This window comes from Lactuca serriola, chromosome 4 (genome assembly GCF_051521515.1).
Source record: "Lactuca serriola cultivar US96UC23 chromosome 4, Lser_US96UC23_V15, whole genome shotgun sequence".
Taxonomy (NCBI): domain Eukaryota; kingdom Viridiplantae; phylum Streptophyta; class Magnoliopsida; order Asterales; family Asteraceae; genus Lactuca; species Lactuca serriola.
The window spans coordinates 35744984-35762663 of NC_136411.1; the positions used below are offsets into that span (position 1 = coordinate 35744984).

Sequence of the window (17680 nt, forward strand, 5' to 3'; positions counted from 1 at the left end):
TGCATGTACACTTAGAACACCAAAATCATATCATATGGAGAGTAAACATGAGTTTACAGCCCAAGAACACTCTTGGACCGTAAACCCCTCTTCATGGGCCGTGAACACCATTTAAGGTGTTAAATTTACCTTTAAACACCTCCTATAGCTTGGATACATGTCTAGAATCAACCACCATTGAAGTAGGGGAATTAAACATCAAAGAAACTATGGACTTAGGAGTTTACGGTCGTAAACCCCCAAGGATTGGTCCACGGGCCGTAAACTCCCTCAAAGAGGCCAAATGATGCCCTAACTTCCCCCTTTGTCTTGGAATAATGCGTAGAACCTTATATTCTTTCATTTAAGACCTTAAATCATGAATTGAAAGACCAAGTGAGAGTCTACGGCCTTAAACTCTATGTTTACAGCCGTCAACTCCCTTAAATGGTTCATTTGGAGCCTTAACCCCTTCCTATGCCCTAGATTGGAACCTAGCCTTCTACAAGTGATATAAGACCTTTAAACATCCAATAACACACCACCCATGAGTTTACGGCCGTAAACTCATGGGGATATGGTCTTAGGGCCGAAATCTCCATAAAGAGTTTACTCTTGAAGAGTAAACTCCCTAACTAGGCCATACACTCCCTTATTGCAACCCAATAGTCTCCTAGCACTTGACCAAAGTGTTTTCCGCACATTAGGATGCTTATACGTGTTTTATTAGTATTATAATCACTAACTGCATGTAAACATATGTCATCATATGTTAATAGGTCACTAAGTGTGTTCAAGTCTTTACTTGGCACCGAGCACCCAACCGACACCTCCGTCCGATCCACCCGCAACAGGTGAGCTCATACCCCTAAATTAACCTTTTAAACGATTTTAACTCCTTTTATAAGGGGGGGGGGGAATATAAGTTGAACTGTACAGTTATTAGATAAATCACATGTGATTGATAACTGTATAGCAAAATGGATTTTTGCATGTTAAACTGTTTTATCCAGCTTAAGATTTTCCAATCTCGTTTTCAACTCTTGTTAAAATATGAGTTTCTCTTTCAGATTATCATAAGTATTCGAAAGGTTTTCCGAAGGTTTTTCAACGGTTTTCAAAGTTTGTTTTATAGAATGAAATCAAGTCAAACTTTCTAGTTAAAGGTTTTCCAAAGGTTTTCTTCACTTAAACTGTTTATTAAAAATCACTTCCAAAGCTATTTATGAATGGTTTTTCAAAGGATTCCAAAGATTTTCAAAACTTGTTTTACAAAATGACATCAAGTTGTAAATTTCTTATGTATGAAAGTTTTCCAAAGGTTTCATCAAAGTTTTCCTTCTATGCTTTTACTTTGTTAAATGCATGTCTATATTTATATAGTTATATAAATAATGTTTAAAGGACTTAGGAAGGCTATTTCGCCCTATTTCCTTTTCCTCGTTGGGATGTGGTCTAGTGGGTATCAGTTATCCTTCCGAAGGTCGTTTAAACATTAGTTATATATCATGTATACATATATGGACATAAAGGTTTCCATCGACCAGTTCATTTCCCTTGGGTAGCAAGGGCATCCTTCCATTCATCATTCATAGATCAGAGACACTAGTAACTATTATAGGAATAGTTAGGAGATTCTAATCACTCTTTCTAGTCCAGAGAATTCCAAAGGAGTTAGTTCATTCGTGAGTCTATATCGTTATTCCAGTACTTACCATAGAATTCAAAATACGAGATGCATCTTCAAGACACGGATCTCCCCGTCGTCAAGTTGGTAACCAGAGTCTCCTGGAGGGAGAGCGGGCATGGTGTGTATAGATCTATACGAGACTGACACTCCCGCACCCTGACTGCTAGCTACAGTCCTCGGCCTACCAAGCCAAGGGGTGACAAATTTCACATTTATTCCGACGCTTGCAGGGCGTCAAGTACTCTAGTGTCAATCAGTATGGTTACGAGTATCTCTATGTTTACCTTATAATTCATGGCCTTAAGGTAACACGGTATTTTTGAAACAACCCACTAAGGGTTACCGGATGTTTTAGACTTTACTAGCTGTGTCGTTCATTCGATATTGTCTGGAGTCTGTGCTTCCTTTTGTTAGACTAAGCCAGGCGTATCATTCATTCGATACCTCCTGGAGTCTATGATTTCTTTTTTCTTAGTCAGCAGTATTACTGCTGAGGCATATGTTATTTTTCCCCTAGTATTTTTACTCGTGATATTCTCATATTTTCTTTAAAGTCAATATCGTATTTTGGTAATGATAGTATTTTGGGGAAAATTTCTCCTTAAAACATAAGTCTGTCGGGTCTTGGTAGAAGACTACTTTTATTTAGAAAATATAGGATTTTCTGGAAAGGACGCTAATACACCGTAGATTCTAAACTACTATCTTTCATAAAGTTATTCTGAGTAAAAATGCGTGTTTATACAAATGACACTAAATACTTATGGACTCACCAGCATTATAAAAATGCTGATACCCGCTTTCAAAATAACTTGTATTCTCAGGTCAGCGATAGACAGGTACATCCCGAGAGCTTTTGTGAAGACAACCTAGTACTAAGCTGCATCTATATTATTCCTTGTATTACTTTGATGTTGCTATGAAATGTAAACTATGTAAAATTATTACTATTAATGCAATGGTTGTGTACTTTGATTACTATACTGCATATGTTGTGATATTTGACATGATGTCATCCACCCCAGAACGTTTCCGCCGTTCTGGTTTTGGGGTGTGACACTCGTCATAGAAGAACGGAAAGCAATATATCACTATTGGTACATAAGATATCAACTCCTCATGCTCACTGTTCCACCTCTTCCCCACCCTACTGCTTCTACTAAGACTCCTCAGGTTTACTAGCCCAAGGTCTGATTGCACTAAGGTATGAAAAGGATGCTTCTACCCTGCCCTATTTCTTCAGTTGTTCAACAAATAAGGGGGCACGCAATTTCTCATTCATATCTCGACTTCATCTTCTCAATCAAGAAAAAGGCTCATGATTTTTCCCTTCATGTGCGATTTCATCTAGTATTATCGATTTCTCCTTTATGCCTTTGATTTTTTCATGCATCTACTTCTCATCTCTGAAAACAACTTTATTTCATGTTTCAACTTATACCTATTGGCTTAGAACTAGCTGCTGTTTGGGAAGCTATCTGTCAAGCACATGTAACATGTATCCAATTATTAATATATACAACTAGGTTACAAGAATAACTTCTTAAAATCAAGAACAAACTAATTAAAATAATGTTATATAGTCTCTTATATATGATTTAAATAAGTTATTGAGGTAGTTTTTGATCAATTTTATTTTTTTTTCAAGATATTGAGCCAATTCAAGATTTCAAAGAGATATGGGGTTTGTCATTTTGTTTTCAGTTTTAGTCTTAAGTTCATATTCTTACCCCTATATGTTCACTTATTTGTTGAATTATATGTTTTGAAAAGAAGAATGGGGTTGTATGCTCTCAAAGTGGTGATAATTCCAATAAGTAGATCAGAAAAGGAAGGAGAGGAGCTATGCACTCCAACTGTTTAACGAAATGCTTGAAAGAGCTATCTCACCTAAATCAGACCTTATAACATCACCTGATGTACACATGACCGTGAATTTATGAGCCCTCACTAGAAATTTACTCTTTTGCAGTTTTTTACCTGCCTAGCTAATGAATACGAAAGAAGGCATTAGTTAACTTCCTCTATTGCAAGGTAATTTAATTCCAGATCTATTGAGGTAGTTTTTGATCAATATGAAAGAAAGTAACAAATTCATTTTCAATCTATTCATTAAAGTGTAAATAAGCTTACTAAGCTAAAAAATGATAAAAAAAATTAATGCTAATGTTTCCTCACCACAGGCCAACTCTATTTTATAATTTTTAGGCTATAATTCAAACTTTCCATTTATGTGAATGTACACTCACTTTTCACTTTCTATTCCTTTATCAGACATTAAAATGCTTGGGTCAATTTGTTCAAAACTTTCAAAGCCTGGCAAAAAGTCAGGTCATGGGTAAGTTTGTCTTTTTTCTATTGTCCCCCTCTTGCTAAATCAGCTCTGTTATTGTTAATAAAACTTAAAAAGATTGTTTTTTTCTAGAGGTTTTGGTTCCATTATGGCAAACATTTGTGTTATCTCTTATTTTATATGAAAAATCTTTAATTGAAGGACTTGAAGATTCATATGAAGGAAGATATGATTCTGATAGTTTAGAAACAACCCTTTAATCCTTTATTCATTCAAGTAAAAAAATTATGTTTAATTATTTATAGCTGTTGAATAACTTCTACTCTGTTTTACCTTTAACCAATTAACCGTATGTTTTCATCCTCCTATATTTATTTTTTTCAATCATTATAGGTTTACATATATATATGATCATTTCCTCGTGTCCTTGCCTTGATGCTTCGCTCTGTTTTAAGTTTGGCTTGGTTTCTTGTACTTGAGTCTTATCTGAAAATGTGACTTTTTTACTCTTTTTGTTTACATGGAAAGTGGATACATGATATGGATCCATTTGAATCATTGAAATACCAAGAACCTCTTGCAGCATTGAAAGCTAGAATTGAAAAGGAAGGATCAAATGCAGTGTTTTCTCTATTGATAGAGAAATATATTTTAAACAATCCTCAACTTGTCACAATTGAAATCCAAGTACTTTTTGATTTTGGGTTTAAGGTTTTATTCCTTTTCAATTATAAGACATGCCGGCAACTCAGTGTTTTTCAAGATTTCTTGATTTAGCCTCTAATGTACCAGTTCCCAACATTTATCTGTTGAGACCTCCATAAAGCTCTCATTTGGACATTCTTCTAAAAAAATTGAATTTTTTATTTAATGGTAAAATTATAGATACTAAGCATTTCAAATAGTTCATTACCTTATTATAACATTAAGTACCATTTCTTAAATATTTCCTAACTAGATTAGTGAAAAACGATGATGTGTACGAAGTTGGTGTTGAGATCCTTTGGTATTTAGAAACCATAATGGTATGACATGATCAAGCCAACTTAAACTGAATGATCAATGATCTAATGGCACCTTCTTTCTTCTCATATGGGTATTTGATTTTTATTAGACTTTTTAACATACTAATATGTATAGGTATAACACAACAAAAGGTAAGCTAATAGTCATCAATTAATTAATTAATAAGATGCATGGAATGGAGTTGGAATTTGTAATCCAAAGGAGAAAAAAGAAGCCCATGCCCAACAAATCAACAATCATTTGTTTAAGATGTTCTTGACCCCTAATATTAATATAATACCCCAAGTCCAACCAGTTTTCTTAAAATGTCAATAAGATTACAAGAAAAGTATCTTTTTAACTTGTTATTATATAATATTAATAACATCAACAAGACTAGAAACCGGTCCATCTAGCAGGCCCGGAAGCCGACTTACTTTCTTTGTTTTGTAACTCCTCCCCATAACTAGAACGCCCATAATTGGTGGTGTGGATAGGTATATTATGTGTTGTGTTTGCCTGAGAGTGAGAGCTAGCAGAGGAAGGAACCGCTATGAAGCTTTCCGCTCCAAAACCCTAACTCGTGGTGCCGCCTTCAGCCGCTTGCTTGTTCTGGTGCACATTGTTTCTTGTTCTAACAGATTTGGAGTTGTCTGAGGGATTCTCCTTAGGAAATGCCTGCCATGAATTTTGTTCAGGGGAGCCTTTATCAAATAATCCCTTTTCAACCTCCCAAACTCTTCCATCTTTCTCTTTCTGCTATTAAAATTAAACAAACAAAATAATACCATTCTTTTTGCCAATAAGAAACAAACTGAACTGACCAGTGTGGTGAATTCATCGAGGGTATAATGGAGATTGTTCGAGATGAAAAGAACATAACAAATACCATTTTATTTTATTTTTTGAATTTCTGATTACTTTGTTGATTTGTAGTATTTTGTTTAGTAAAAAGTCACAAAATTTGTCAAGCACAGTTTGGTCTTTTGACAACAGTCATCTAGATGCTGGTATAAATAGCAGGTCAAGGCAATCCTGTTTCAGAATTTACCCTATACAAGCATACTTGATCAAATTGTTCAGATTATTATTTGATCAAATTGAAGTTGGTTTTTTTCTATGTGGGCAATTTTCCCACTACAAGTATATATGTATTCAGTCATTTCATCAGTTTTAAATCCTCAAATAATACATTTCATTTGTTAGGATTTATTAGGCCTACAAGAAGCATACACAACATGTCGTGCAACAGAGGAGACGATTAATGATCTCACAAATCCTAAACATTTGTGGCAGTTCCGAAATAGTTTGAGTTTTATACGTTTGTTCTTATTTGGATTAGGAAGATTTGTTTTTCTAGTTTGACTGATGCTAATAAACTAACAATCAAATGTGATTTGTTTTGAATATTAGTACATTTATTGTATGAAATAGATGGTTTTGTTATATAAGTATTTTATTTTGCATTATGAGACTTTAAATGTGTTATTTAATTTGAAAATTAGTAAATCTATCATTATATATATATATATATATATATATATATATATATATATATATATATATATATATATATATATAAACATTTAAAATTATGACACGCAAAAATGTGTGTCATCTTTCTTTATGACAGGGGCTTTAAGGATACGCAATTCGAGTCGTAAACGCGCGTCGTAAATTTATGATACGCAAATGCTTTTTTTATGACAGGGCCTTCCTTAACACGCATTGCGTGTCGTAAGTGCGCGTTGTAAATGTGTGTCATAAATAGATGACGTGCAAATGTGTGTTGTCTCTCGTTATGACAGAGCCTTCCTTGACACCCATTTGCGCGTCATCTGAGCGTTTTACGACACGCATTGCACCTCGTAAAATGTTGTTTTTCTAGTACAACCAAAATAATCAACCAAACATATGGTCCACATTGGAAAATCCAATGCACTTACATCCACATGCTAAAAATATTAAACCATTTGTTTATAAAATTCGTACATGGGAACTTCATAAATACATGGGAAATTCATAAATTTATTAAGTAAAATTAAAATCAAACCATTAAAAGTTAAATACGAACAACATTTATGAATTTAGTAAGTTTTTTTTTCATATAGTTTATACAATAGATGGTGTGGAGAAAAAGCAACATGACTTCAACAAAGGTAATCAAGATTTTAAAAATGAATGCTACTATATATACCCCTTACTCACAGAAATTGACACCTCATGCGGGTACGCAAACACTATTACACTCATATGAGGGGGTTACATAATGCAATGGGGGGTACGTATAGAATTTTCCATTAGAAATAAGCTTTGATATTACTACTAAAAATTATAAGATACAAAATAATTAAGTAACCAAGCAAGACAACGGAAAATAAAATTTAAAATTAATTTCAAGGAAAGGGTCCATTTTAATCAGATGTCATTAACCAAGCACAACAATAGAAGGTTATCAAGTTTACCATATATGAAAGTAGAGACCATTTGGTATATAATCAAAAGCATGATCACATCTACAACCACAAACAATTGCAAGACTTCATTCAATAAAATAAGAAAACCACATTCTTTTTTAATTTTCTTTCTGTGCGATCTCATATGTTCATATATAATAGGTACTACAATTAAAATACTTGTCTGTTGAATATCATATCAATATTAGTTTCATTGAAAAACACTTTCCTAGCAAAGCCATGAAATTTCTAAAAGGGCATGTTGTCATTTTCTAAAAGAGTCGTGTCATTTACATACAATACTAGGAAAAAATCACATTCCTAATAAATTTCCTATAAATACATGGGTTATATACATTCTTGTGGAACCCAAACTATTTATTTTTTTGTTTAAATCATATATTCCCAATCTGAGAAAGTTATGTGTATGTGTGTCTATATATATATATATATATATATATATATATATATATATATATATATATATATATATATATATATATATATATATATGTTCAGGTGTTTTAAGTAAGTATTATGTTATTGTATGCATAAATGTGGGCCACTCAAAATTAAATAATTAAATAAATAAATAAGGTTAATTTAGTCATTTGTTTAATAACTTCCAAAAATAATCCCTATAATCATGGTATCTATCCAGTTTAAATCTCGTTCCCCTCTTTATCTAAAAACCCATTATAAAAATCCTAAATTGAACAAATCGACACCAGCGACCCTTTGTGGGGTTGCCCTTCGGTTCTCATCTTGGCATCATCAGGTCAAAAGAACATCAATTAAAGGATGTCATGTGGTGGTGAAAACTGAGCAACGATTAGGGAAAAGGATTTCGGCCCCCGACGATTGCAGGTAACGAATGGGGGTTTCTGCTTTGATCGGTTCTTGGCTTTCCCCTCTTCTGTCCGGAAACCAAACGTAAAGAGGGAAGGGAGATGCTAGCAACAACAACGACGAATTAAAGTGGTGTTTGGCTGGTTCTTCTTCAATAGAAATCACGGATCTTGATCACCAACGGGTTTAACAGCTTTAATTGACCCTTTATACATATTTTGCTTCTTGTATCATTCCTCCGATTGAAGACCTGAACGATTCCCATTGAATTTTTTTTGTGCTCAAGCACCCTTCGACATTGATTGTGATCAGTGAATTAAAGTAGCAAAATGCCTTGGATTAATATCACATAATTTACAGAATGACTTGATGTTCGCATGTACTTTTTATCCCTTTATGGTTTTATTTGATCAATTATCTTCCTCCAGTAATTTACATGATCGTTTATAAAATTCTGAGAGCTTGGAACTCTTTTAGAAAGTAGATCGTTGAGATTTTACTCATTTTAGTTTCACTTTATGCAAACAAGAATAGATTGCCAATTTGAGGATTTTAGTTTCATGATATTTTTTATGAAGTGGGGAGGATAAGAAAACACCACTTTTAGGATAACTTTCCTTGATACCACTTCAGATTTTTTAAGGATAACTTAGATCAATAAACTTTTCTCAACATGTGCTTATCAATCGACTTTTTTTTGAAAAAGGAGGTTACTTAGCATATTGTTTGTGTTTAGCAATGACAGCAGTTGATAGCTTATTTTATTTCCTTATTTTTATTAGTTTATTTTAGATTTTTAGATCTTTTTATCATTAATGCATTGTATTTTATTTATTTTTCTTTAGTATGGATCGTACCGGGTGCTTTTTATGTTGCATGAGGAATTTTGCAGGGTTTTGGAGCTTGTTGCGGTTGCGGGTTGATTGGAGATGGGCTTAGTAGGCTCCCGAGGAATTATTGGGCTTGGCAGAGTTAAAGAAGAAGAATTGGGCTTTGAAAGTTATTAGCTTGGATTATTTGGGCTTGTGAAGATGGATCATAAATTTCTAATTTTGGGTTTGGAACATCCATTTGGTGGCTAAATGATGATTGGTGGATTCAAATTACATGGACAAGGGGGTGACAAAAGGAATCTTTGGTAGTAGAAGGGTGGAGTGGTGGAAGGAAGGACCAGTAGCATTACAACAACATTTGCGCGGGTGGAATTTTCGTCGTGCGGGTACCCGCGTAACTGCCCAGTTTGGGTATTTTGGTCATTTGGCACACCATAACCATTGGGGATCAGATCTAGAGGCTCATTCACGAATTTTCCACCATTGGAGACCTGCAAGTGACAATTTGGAGAGCAAAATACTCAATTTCTTTCATCTCTTCAAGTCTTAGGTAGATTCTTGATGAAAATTAATTATTGTTCTTGTTACTTTGTTGCCATGAGTGGCTAATACTCTTATTTGGTTGACTTTGGCTAAAAACCAATGAATGTTTGTGGGTTTTGAAGGATTTATGTTGATTATCAATTTGTTCCATGTTTATGATTCTAGTTTGCAATTCTTATGCTTATTTGAAGCTTTGATCATGAGCTTAGTAATTGAATGAGGAATTGTTGATTTGTTTCTTTCATTTTGAATTGAATTTATCTAGAACAAAAGGTTTATGATGGTAGAAATCATCTCTAGCTTATGAATCATAACTCCTTTATGGATGTGTAAGCATTTGACATCCTCTAGGAATTGGGGATTCCTTCATTCTTAAGGCTAATTGATTTCTTGGGATTAATTACTTCAATTGACCCTTGATCTTAATTAAGAAGGTGTGTTGTGGGCTTCCCCAACCTCCATACGACCTATGAGGAATCTTGGCATATCATGCTTCATGATTGCTATAACCAATTTGGGATGAAGGACAAGCTTTGTATTAGATCCTAATGATAAACAAACAAATGTTCATTGTGTTGAATTGCCTTAGTTAACCAATTATTCACAACCTTTGAGCATCTCATCAACTCGCTTAATTGCAAGGTTTTTAGTTATTCAAGTATTTTAGTTTTCATGTAATCAAACCCCCCCCCCCCCCCATCCTTTTAGTTTAATTGTAGTTAGTTTAATTTCACTAGTTCTATTGAATTGCATTGGTGATTGAATACAACCATTTCCCCGAGGATCGATACCCCTTTTAAGACATTCTGTTTGAAAACCACCGAACCGAGTTCTCCAATTGTTGGTCATTCCTTTGAAGACATTCTGTTTGAAAACCACATAGCCATGAATCACACTCCATCTCACAATCCAAACCCAAACCCAATCAATCAGGATGCCAATACCCCACCCCATCAACCAAGACAACAACCACAAGAACCTCTCATTGATATGCCACCTTGGAATCAAGCCCCTCCTCAAAACCAACCCAATTATCAACCACAAAACCAAAACTTTCACCAAAACAACCAACCTCAAAACAATGCTTTTCAAGTTCAACAAGTACATTACCCAAATCAACCCAATTACCAACCCCCTCAAATGTACCAAAACCAAATGTACCCAGAACAACAACCCCCTCACAACCAATATCCTAATTACCAAGCTTATACACCACCAATTTATAATCACAACCAATACCCTTACCCAACTTATCATCAACCACCCAATTACTTGCAGCAATATCCCAATAACCCCAATCCACCCAATCCCCCTCAAGAGTTGACACTTAGACAAATGATGGAAATGCATGTTACTCACACACCTCTTGCTATTGTTTATCCCGCAAACCACCGAGGGATTGAGTTGAAATCAAGTTTCATCCATCAACTAACCAAATTCCATGGGTTGGATAGAGAAGATCCTCAAAAGCATTTGAAGTCCTTTCATATGATATGTGTTAGCATGTTACCTGACAATGTGACATTGGATGATTTCAAGTTAACCGCCCACTCACCTTGGAAGACAAAGCTAGAGAGTGGTTATTCAACTTACCATCGGGATCAATTCACACATGGGAAGAGTTACTCAAGGCCTTCAATAGCAAATTCTATCCCACCTCCTGCATTTCAAGTCAAAGAAGTGACATTTTGGGGATTCGTCAAGGGGAAAATGAAACATTTCATGATTTTTTGGAGCGCTTCAACAATTTTTGTACAAGTTGTCCTCAACACAATATACCTGAACAACTACTTCTTCAACAATTTTATGAGGGTATGAATGAAAAAGATCGGAGGATGATTGATGCTTCAAGTGGTGGTGACATCTTCAACAAAACCCCTCACGAGATCCGATTACTTTTTGGTACCATTTCTCAAAATCAAAGGAATTTTGGGACTTGAAATGACATGAGGAGATATTCTACACAAGTGGTTGGTGAAGTCAACAATTGATGGTATGTGGTATTTATGCAATGACGGGACATTATACGGATAAGTGTCCCACACTTGGAAGTGAACCGGAAGATGTGAATGCAATGGGCGGATATCAAGGTCAAACAAGACCCATAGGATTTCAAAACAATTTCAACCCAAATTAGAGGAATAACCAAAACAACCCTTATCCACCAAAGCAAAATCCACCAAATCTTTTGATGAGACCCCAACATCCACAATACCAATCCCAAAAACCTCCATATCCACAAAATTCTTATAACCCTCCAAATTACCAACAACCTCCACAACAAGGCCAATCAAGTGGTTCCCATCAAATGAGACTTCAATAACTTGTCACTTCTCTTGCTCAAATCCAAACCCAATTTCAACAAGAAATCAAGAATACTTTCTCCAACATTCAAGCACAAATTGGAGACTTGGCAACCGCTCTTAACAAGATAGAACAAAGGGGTAAACTTCCATCACAAACCGAGAAGAACCCCAATGTGAGTGCCATCACCTTGCGAAGTGGGAAAACACTTGGAGAAAGTCAACCTAAAAGAGTTTCAAGAGAAGACGAATATGAAGTGATCATTGTGGAATCTCCAAAAGTTGTAGTTCCTCCAAAGGAACCGGTTGTGCCAAATGTTGATCAACCCGATCCTTCCAATAAACTCATCAAACCATTGGTCATACCACCACCTTTTCCACCCCGGTTGGCTTCCTCAAAGAAACAAGAATAAGAGAAAGAGTTTCTTGAGACTTTCTGCAAGGTTCAACTCAACATTTCACTATTGGATGCCATTAAGCAAATCCCACGTTACGCCAAATTTCTTAAGGATTTGTGCACCAACAAGAGAAAATTCAAGACAAATGAGAAGATTCAAGTCAATGCAAATGTATCCGCGGTCATCCAAAAGAAGCTTCCACCCAAATGCAAAGACCCGGTAATATTTGCTATACCTTGTACCATTGGTGATTTACATGTTAAAAGTTCCATGCTAGATCTTGGAGCCTCAATCAATGTCATGCCATACTTGGTTTTTCAATCTCTCAATGTTGGACCTTTGGAAGAAACAAGAGTCATCATCTAATTAGCGGACAAGTCAAGTGTATTTCCAAGAGGCGTGTTGGAGGATGTACTAGTTCAAGTCAATCAACTAGTATTTCCCGTAGATTTCTATGTCATTGACCTTGAAGAAAAGACTCATTCCAAGTCATCTATGATTCTCCTTGGAAGACCCTTCATGAATACCACTCACACGATTATTGATGTCCACAATGGGAAGATCACCATGGAATTTGATGGAGAGACCATTCACTTCAACATCTTTGAAGCAATGAGATATCCTAGCAATATATCTCCATTGTATTGAGTTGACGTGATTGAGCCAATCACCCAACAATTATTCGAGTTATAAAATGGGGATCTTTTGAAGATGGTGCTTAACATGAGTCTTGAAGGTGAAAGTTTGAAGAATACCTTGGATTTGTATACATTGGATTCCGAAGTTGAAGATATTGTGAAGGCTTTAGAAATTACTAATTCCACAAAGAAGGATGTTTCTCAAGTTGCCTTATCTCATTCTCCAATCAAGATGCCACCTTCCATAATCCAACCACCCACACTTGAATTGAAAGTCTTACCTAGCCATTTGAAATATGCTTATCTAGGTCAAGATGAGACTCTATCGGTGATTATCTCTTCTCAATTGAAAGAATTTGAAGAAAACCAATTGATTGAAGTCTTGAAAGAGCATAAAGAGGCCATGGGGTGGACCATAGCGGACATCAAGGGGATAAGTCCTAATGTATGCACTCACAAGATACTCATGGAAGATGATTGCAAGCCTAGGAGGGAAGCCCAAAGACGATTAAACCCTCCCATGATGGAAGTTGTCAAGAAGGAGATAATCAAGTTACTTGATGCGGATATGATTTACCCAATTTCCGACTCCAAATGGGTTAGTCCGATGCAAGTGGTTCCCAAGAAAACGGGAATCACGGTTGTTGAGAATAACAAAGGCGTAATGGTACCCACTAGAGTTCAAAATGGATGGAGGGTGTGCATTGATTATAGAAAGTTGAATTCAAGCACACGGAAATATCACTTCCCTCTTCCTTTCATTGATCAAATGCTCGAGCGATTGGCGGGAAAATCGCATTATTGTTGCCTTGATGGATACTTGGGTTTTCACTAAATACCCGTTGCCCACGAAGATCAAGACAAAACAACTTTTACATGCCCCTTTGGCACATTTGCCTACAAGCGGATGCCATTTGGATTATGCAATGCCCCCGCCACATTCCAAAGATGCATGGTGCGTATCTTATCCGAGTATGTTGAAAATATAATCGAAGTGTTCATGGATGATTTCACCATGTATGGCAATTCGTTTGATGAATGCTTGGGTAACCTTAAGAAGATTTGGAAAAGGTGCGTTGAGAAAAAGTTGGTGTTAAACTTTGAGAAATGTCACTTCATGGTCAATCAAGGCATCATCTTGGGTCATATTGTCTCCAAAAAGGGAATTGAAGTTGATAAAGCCAAAATTGATGTCATCCAAACCCTTCCTTACCCAGCATGTGTTAGAGAAGTGAGATCTTCCTTGGGTCATGTGGGATTCTATAGAAGATTCATCAAAGATTTCTCAAAGATCACGCGACCAATGTGCCTCCTTCTTCAAAAAGATGTCGATTCTGACTTCAATGTTGCATGCTAAGAAGCCTTTGACAAACTAAAAGACTTGTTCACCTCCGCCCCTATAATCCAACCTCCAAATTGGGAGCTTTCATTTGAAATTATGTGCGATGCGAGCAATTTCGCCATTGGTGCGGTCTTATGTCAAAAGGAGGGTAAAGCATCACATGTCATCTACTATGCCTCCAAAACCTTGGATAATGCTCAAGCCAACTATTCCACCACCGAGAAAGAACTTCTAGCTATTGTCTTCGCATTGGATAAATTCCGGCAATACCTTCTAGGGACAAAAGTAATTGTGTACTCTGATCATGCCGCCTTGAAATACCTCATGACCAAGAAAGATGCCAAGCCATGGTTGATTCGGTGGATTCTTCTCTTACAAGAATTCGATCTTAAGATAAAAGACAAAAGCGGTGCCAAAAAAATTAGTTATGGATCATCTAAGCCGGTTGCATATTGGTAGTACCTCTTCTTCCATTCTAGATGAATTCCCGGATGAACATCTCTTCTACATTTCAAACACTAATCCATGGTATGCGGATATTGTGAACTACTTGGTTACGAAAGAAACTCCCCACGCGTTTACCAATCACTAAAAGGCCAAGTTGAAGAGTGATTCCAAATACTACATATGGGACGATCCTTATCTTCGGAAACATTGTCCGGATCAACTCATACGGAGGTGTGTTCATCAAAATGAGGTTGAGTCAATTTTGAAGTTTTGCCATGAGTATGCAGGTGGAGGACATTTTGGTCAAAACAAAACCATGCGAAAGGTGCTCAAATGTGGACTCTATTAGCCAACAATGTCAAGAGATACCTATCTATCTGTCACACCCCAAAACCAAGAACGGCAGAAACGTTCTGGGGCGGAGGACGTCATGTAAAGTATCACAACACAGTAAATGTAAATAAGCAAACAACATCATCCATTGCATTAAATATATAATTTTAATACAAGCGTGTTCTGCACAGTTATAGACACCAAAATAATGTAAAACAAAATAATATGAGATGAGTCTTGGATGTGTTCCATCTTCTCAAAAGCTGGCCTCGGTACCTGTCTACTGATGACCTGAGAATACAAGTTATTTTGAAAGAGTTTATCAGCATTAAGCCGGTGAGTTCATAAGTATTTTAGTGTCGGGTTTGTTATCAAAACGTTTGAACCTGACGCAAGTATAAGTGGTAAAATGTATGTAAGTGTTTGTAAAAGTTTGAATCTCTCAGAAAAACCTATATTTTCTATTAAAGTAGCCTTCTACCAAGGCTTAATTGATTTGTATGCTCGTTTGTTGTAAAAGTGTGTAATTTCCCAAGTGTGACTATCATTTAACAAAATATAGTTTGTACATTAATGTTTAAGTGAGGTTATCACTAAAAATATGTAATGGGTAAATCATTGTAGTACTGTAGTTTTGTATTATAGGAACTACTGCTGTACTAACTACCTTAAACCGGATTTTATATTAAGGCATTATGTGATAAATTGCACCATACTATCGACTAGTAACAACGACATAATGAATGGTCGTAATAACGAAATGACGTTTGGCACACGCAGACCTGCAGGTCCGGCTGTAGCTAGCAACAAGGTGTAGGATTGTCAATCCAACATAGATCTATACGCAAACTCACGCTCCCCCTCCAAGAGACTCTGGCCACAACTCGAGTCATGACATTTAAGTCATGCTCCGATTTAAATCACAGTAATTTAAGTAATCTAGTATGTGTAATGTAATGTTTCTCGTTCTAGTATAGTTGTATATGTTCTCTTCCTAGTATAGTTGTATATATTCTCATAGTATAGTTGTATATGTTCTCATAGTATAGTTGTATATGTTCTCATAGTAATGTAATGTATAGACTCATGAATGAACTGACTCATTGATCTAACAGTTGTAATAGTATGATCATGTGTTACCCCGATGGTAACTCACTAATGATGTGTCTAGTACGTATGAATCTAGAATTACTTTTATGTCTATATAGGTATATTTGATATATAATTAATATTGAAACGACCTTCGGAGGGTCACCCGAAATCCCACCAGACCACATCCAAATCGAGAAAAAGGAAATAGGGTGGATGGCCTTCCTAAGCCCTTTAAACATTAATTATACATCTATACATATATGGGCCTGCAATTTATAATATAAAAACATAAATAAGTTTTTATAAGACATTTGAAACATAAATATTAATTCAAGAAAAGATCGACTTGATGTCAATCTATAAAACAATTTGAAGGCATAAGTTTGATGAAACAGTTCAAGTATAAGGAACATTTGTATGAATCACAGTTGTAAATAAGTTTGAAAAGTAAAAGAGTTTGTAAAACATTTTGAAGTAAAACAGTTTGATAAACAGTTTGAACAGTGATAAAAGCGTTGGTTTCCTAGTTATTAATCACATGTGATTAATGCAATCACTTGTGATTGAAGCAATAACTATATGTATTTAACTTGTATCCCCCCATAAAGAATTTAGACATTTAAAATCATTTCAAAGGTTGATTTAAGGGGTATGAACTCACTTGATTGATTGAAGAAAGCGAGATGGAAAACCGGGCAGAGTTTCGTCTCGGGAAACGGATTTTTCTCGGGATTCTCGGGAATCTCGGGAGTAAAATCGACCCTCGGGACTTGAGCAAAAAGACCAGAGCTTCGGGTTTGAACGTGCATGGAAATCGAGGCAAGATCGTGAGAGAAAGGAGATAAATGAGCAATTTTTCCGAAAACCCTCGCATTCTATTTATAGGGGGTCTGAGAAGCCTCGGTACGCGGGGCGTACGCTCGTACGCAGCGCGTACGCGTACGTCATGCATGAGCGAGTCCTCGACTGCCTCGGCTTCGGATGGGACGGATCGGATGGGACGGGTCGGATGGGGCGGGTCGGATGGGGCGGGTCGGTAGCTTCGCATAGGGGCGACGTGGACGATCCGAGGCCCTTGATTCGAGTACGCAGGGCGTACTCCGGTCCTATCTGCTGACTCCCCTTCGGATATTACCAAGAATTTATATTTAAATTTATATTTATTTTAAATAAACTTCTAAAATTCATATCTCCCTCATACGAACTCCGTTTTCGACGTTCTTTATATCCACGCGTAGGTGAGACTAAGATCTACAACTTTCGTTTAGATTTCGTTGGGAAGTTATGAAATTATTCTTATTATTTATTTATTAAAATGACGTGATTAAGGAATTTCTTCAAAAATTCATAACTTCTTTATCCGACGTCCGTTTTCGTCAGACTTTTTACCGTTGCGCTAGTATTGTTGAGACCTTAGATTCTCATTTAGGTTGTTTCGGTCAAAAGTATCTTGAGCTCTATTTCGAGTTTTTAGCTGTC

The 17680-nt window shown here is 36.0% G+C and overlaps 1 protein-coding gene across 1 annotated transcript in view; it reads left to right on the forward strand.

The window, feature by feature from the left end:
• The window catches only part of LOC145098215 (uncharacterized), a 31911-nt gene extending 19196 nt beyond the window's left edge, over window positions 1-12715 (forward strand). The window contains exons 2-3 of the mRNA XM_079035878.1: window positions 12045-12310; window positions 12395-12715. Coding sequence (XP_078892004.1) covers window positions 12045-12310; window positions 12395-12715 — 587 coding nt within the window. The remainder of the gene's footprint in view (window positions 1-12044; window positions 12311-12394) is intronic.
• Window positions 12716-17680: the final 4965 nt, after the last annotated feature.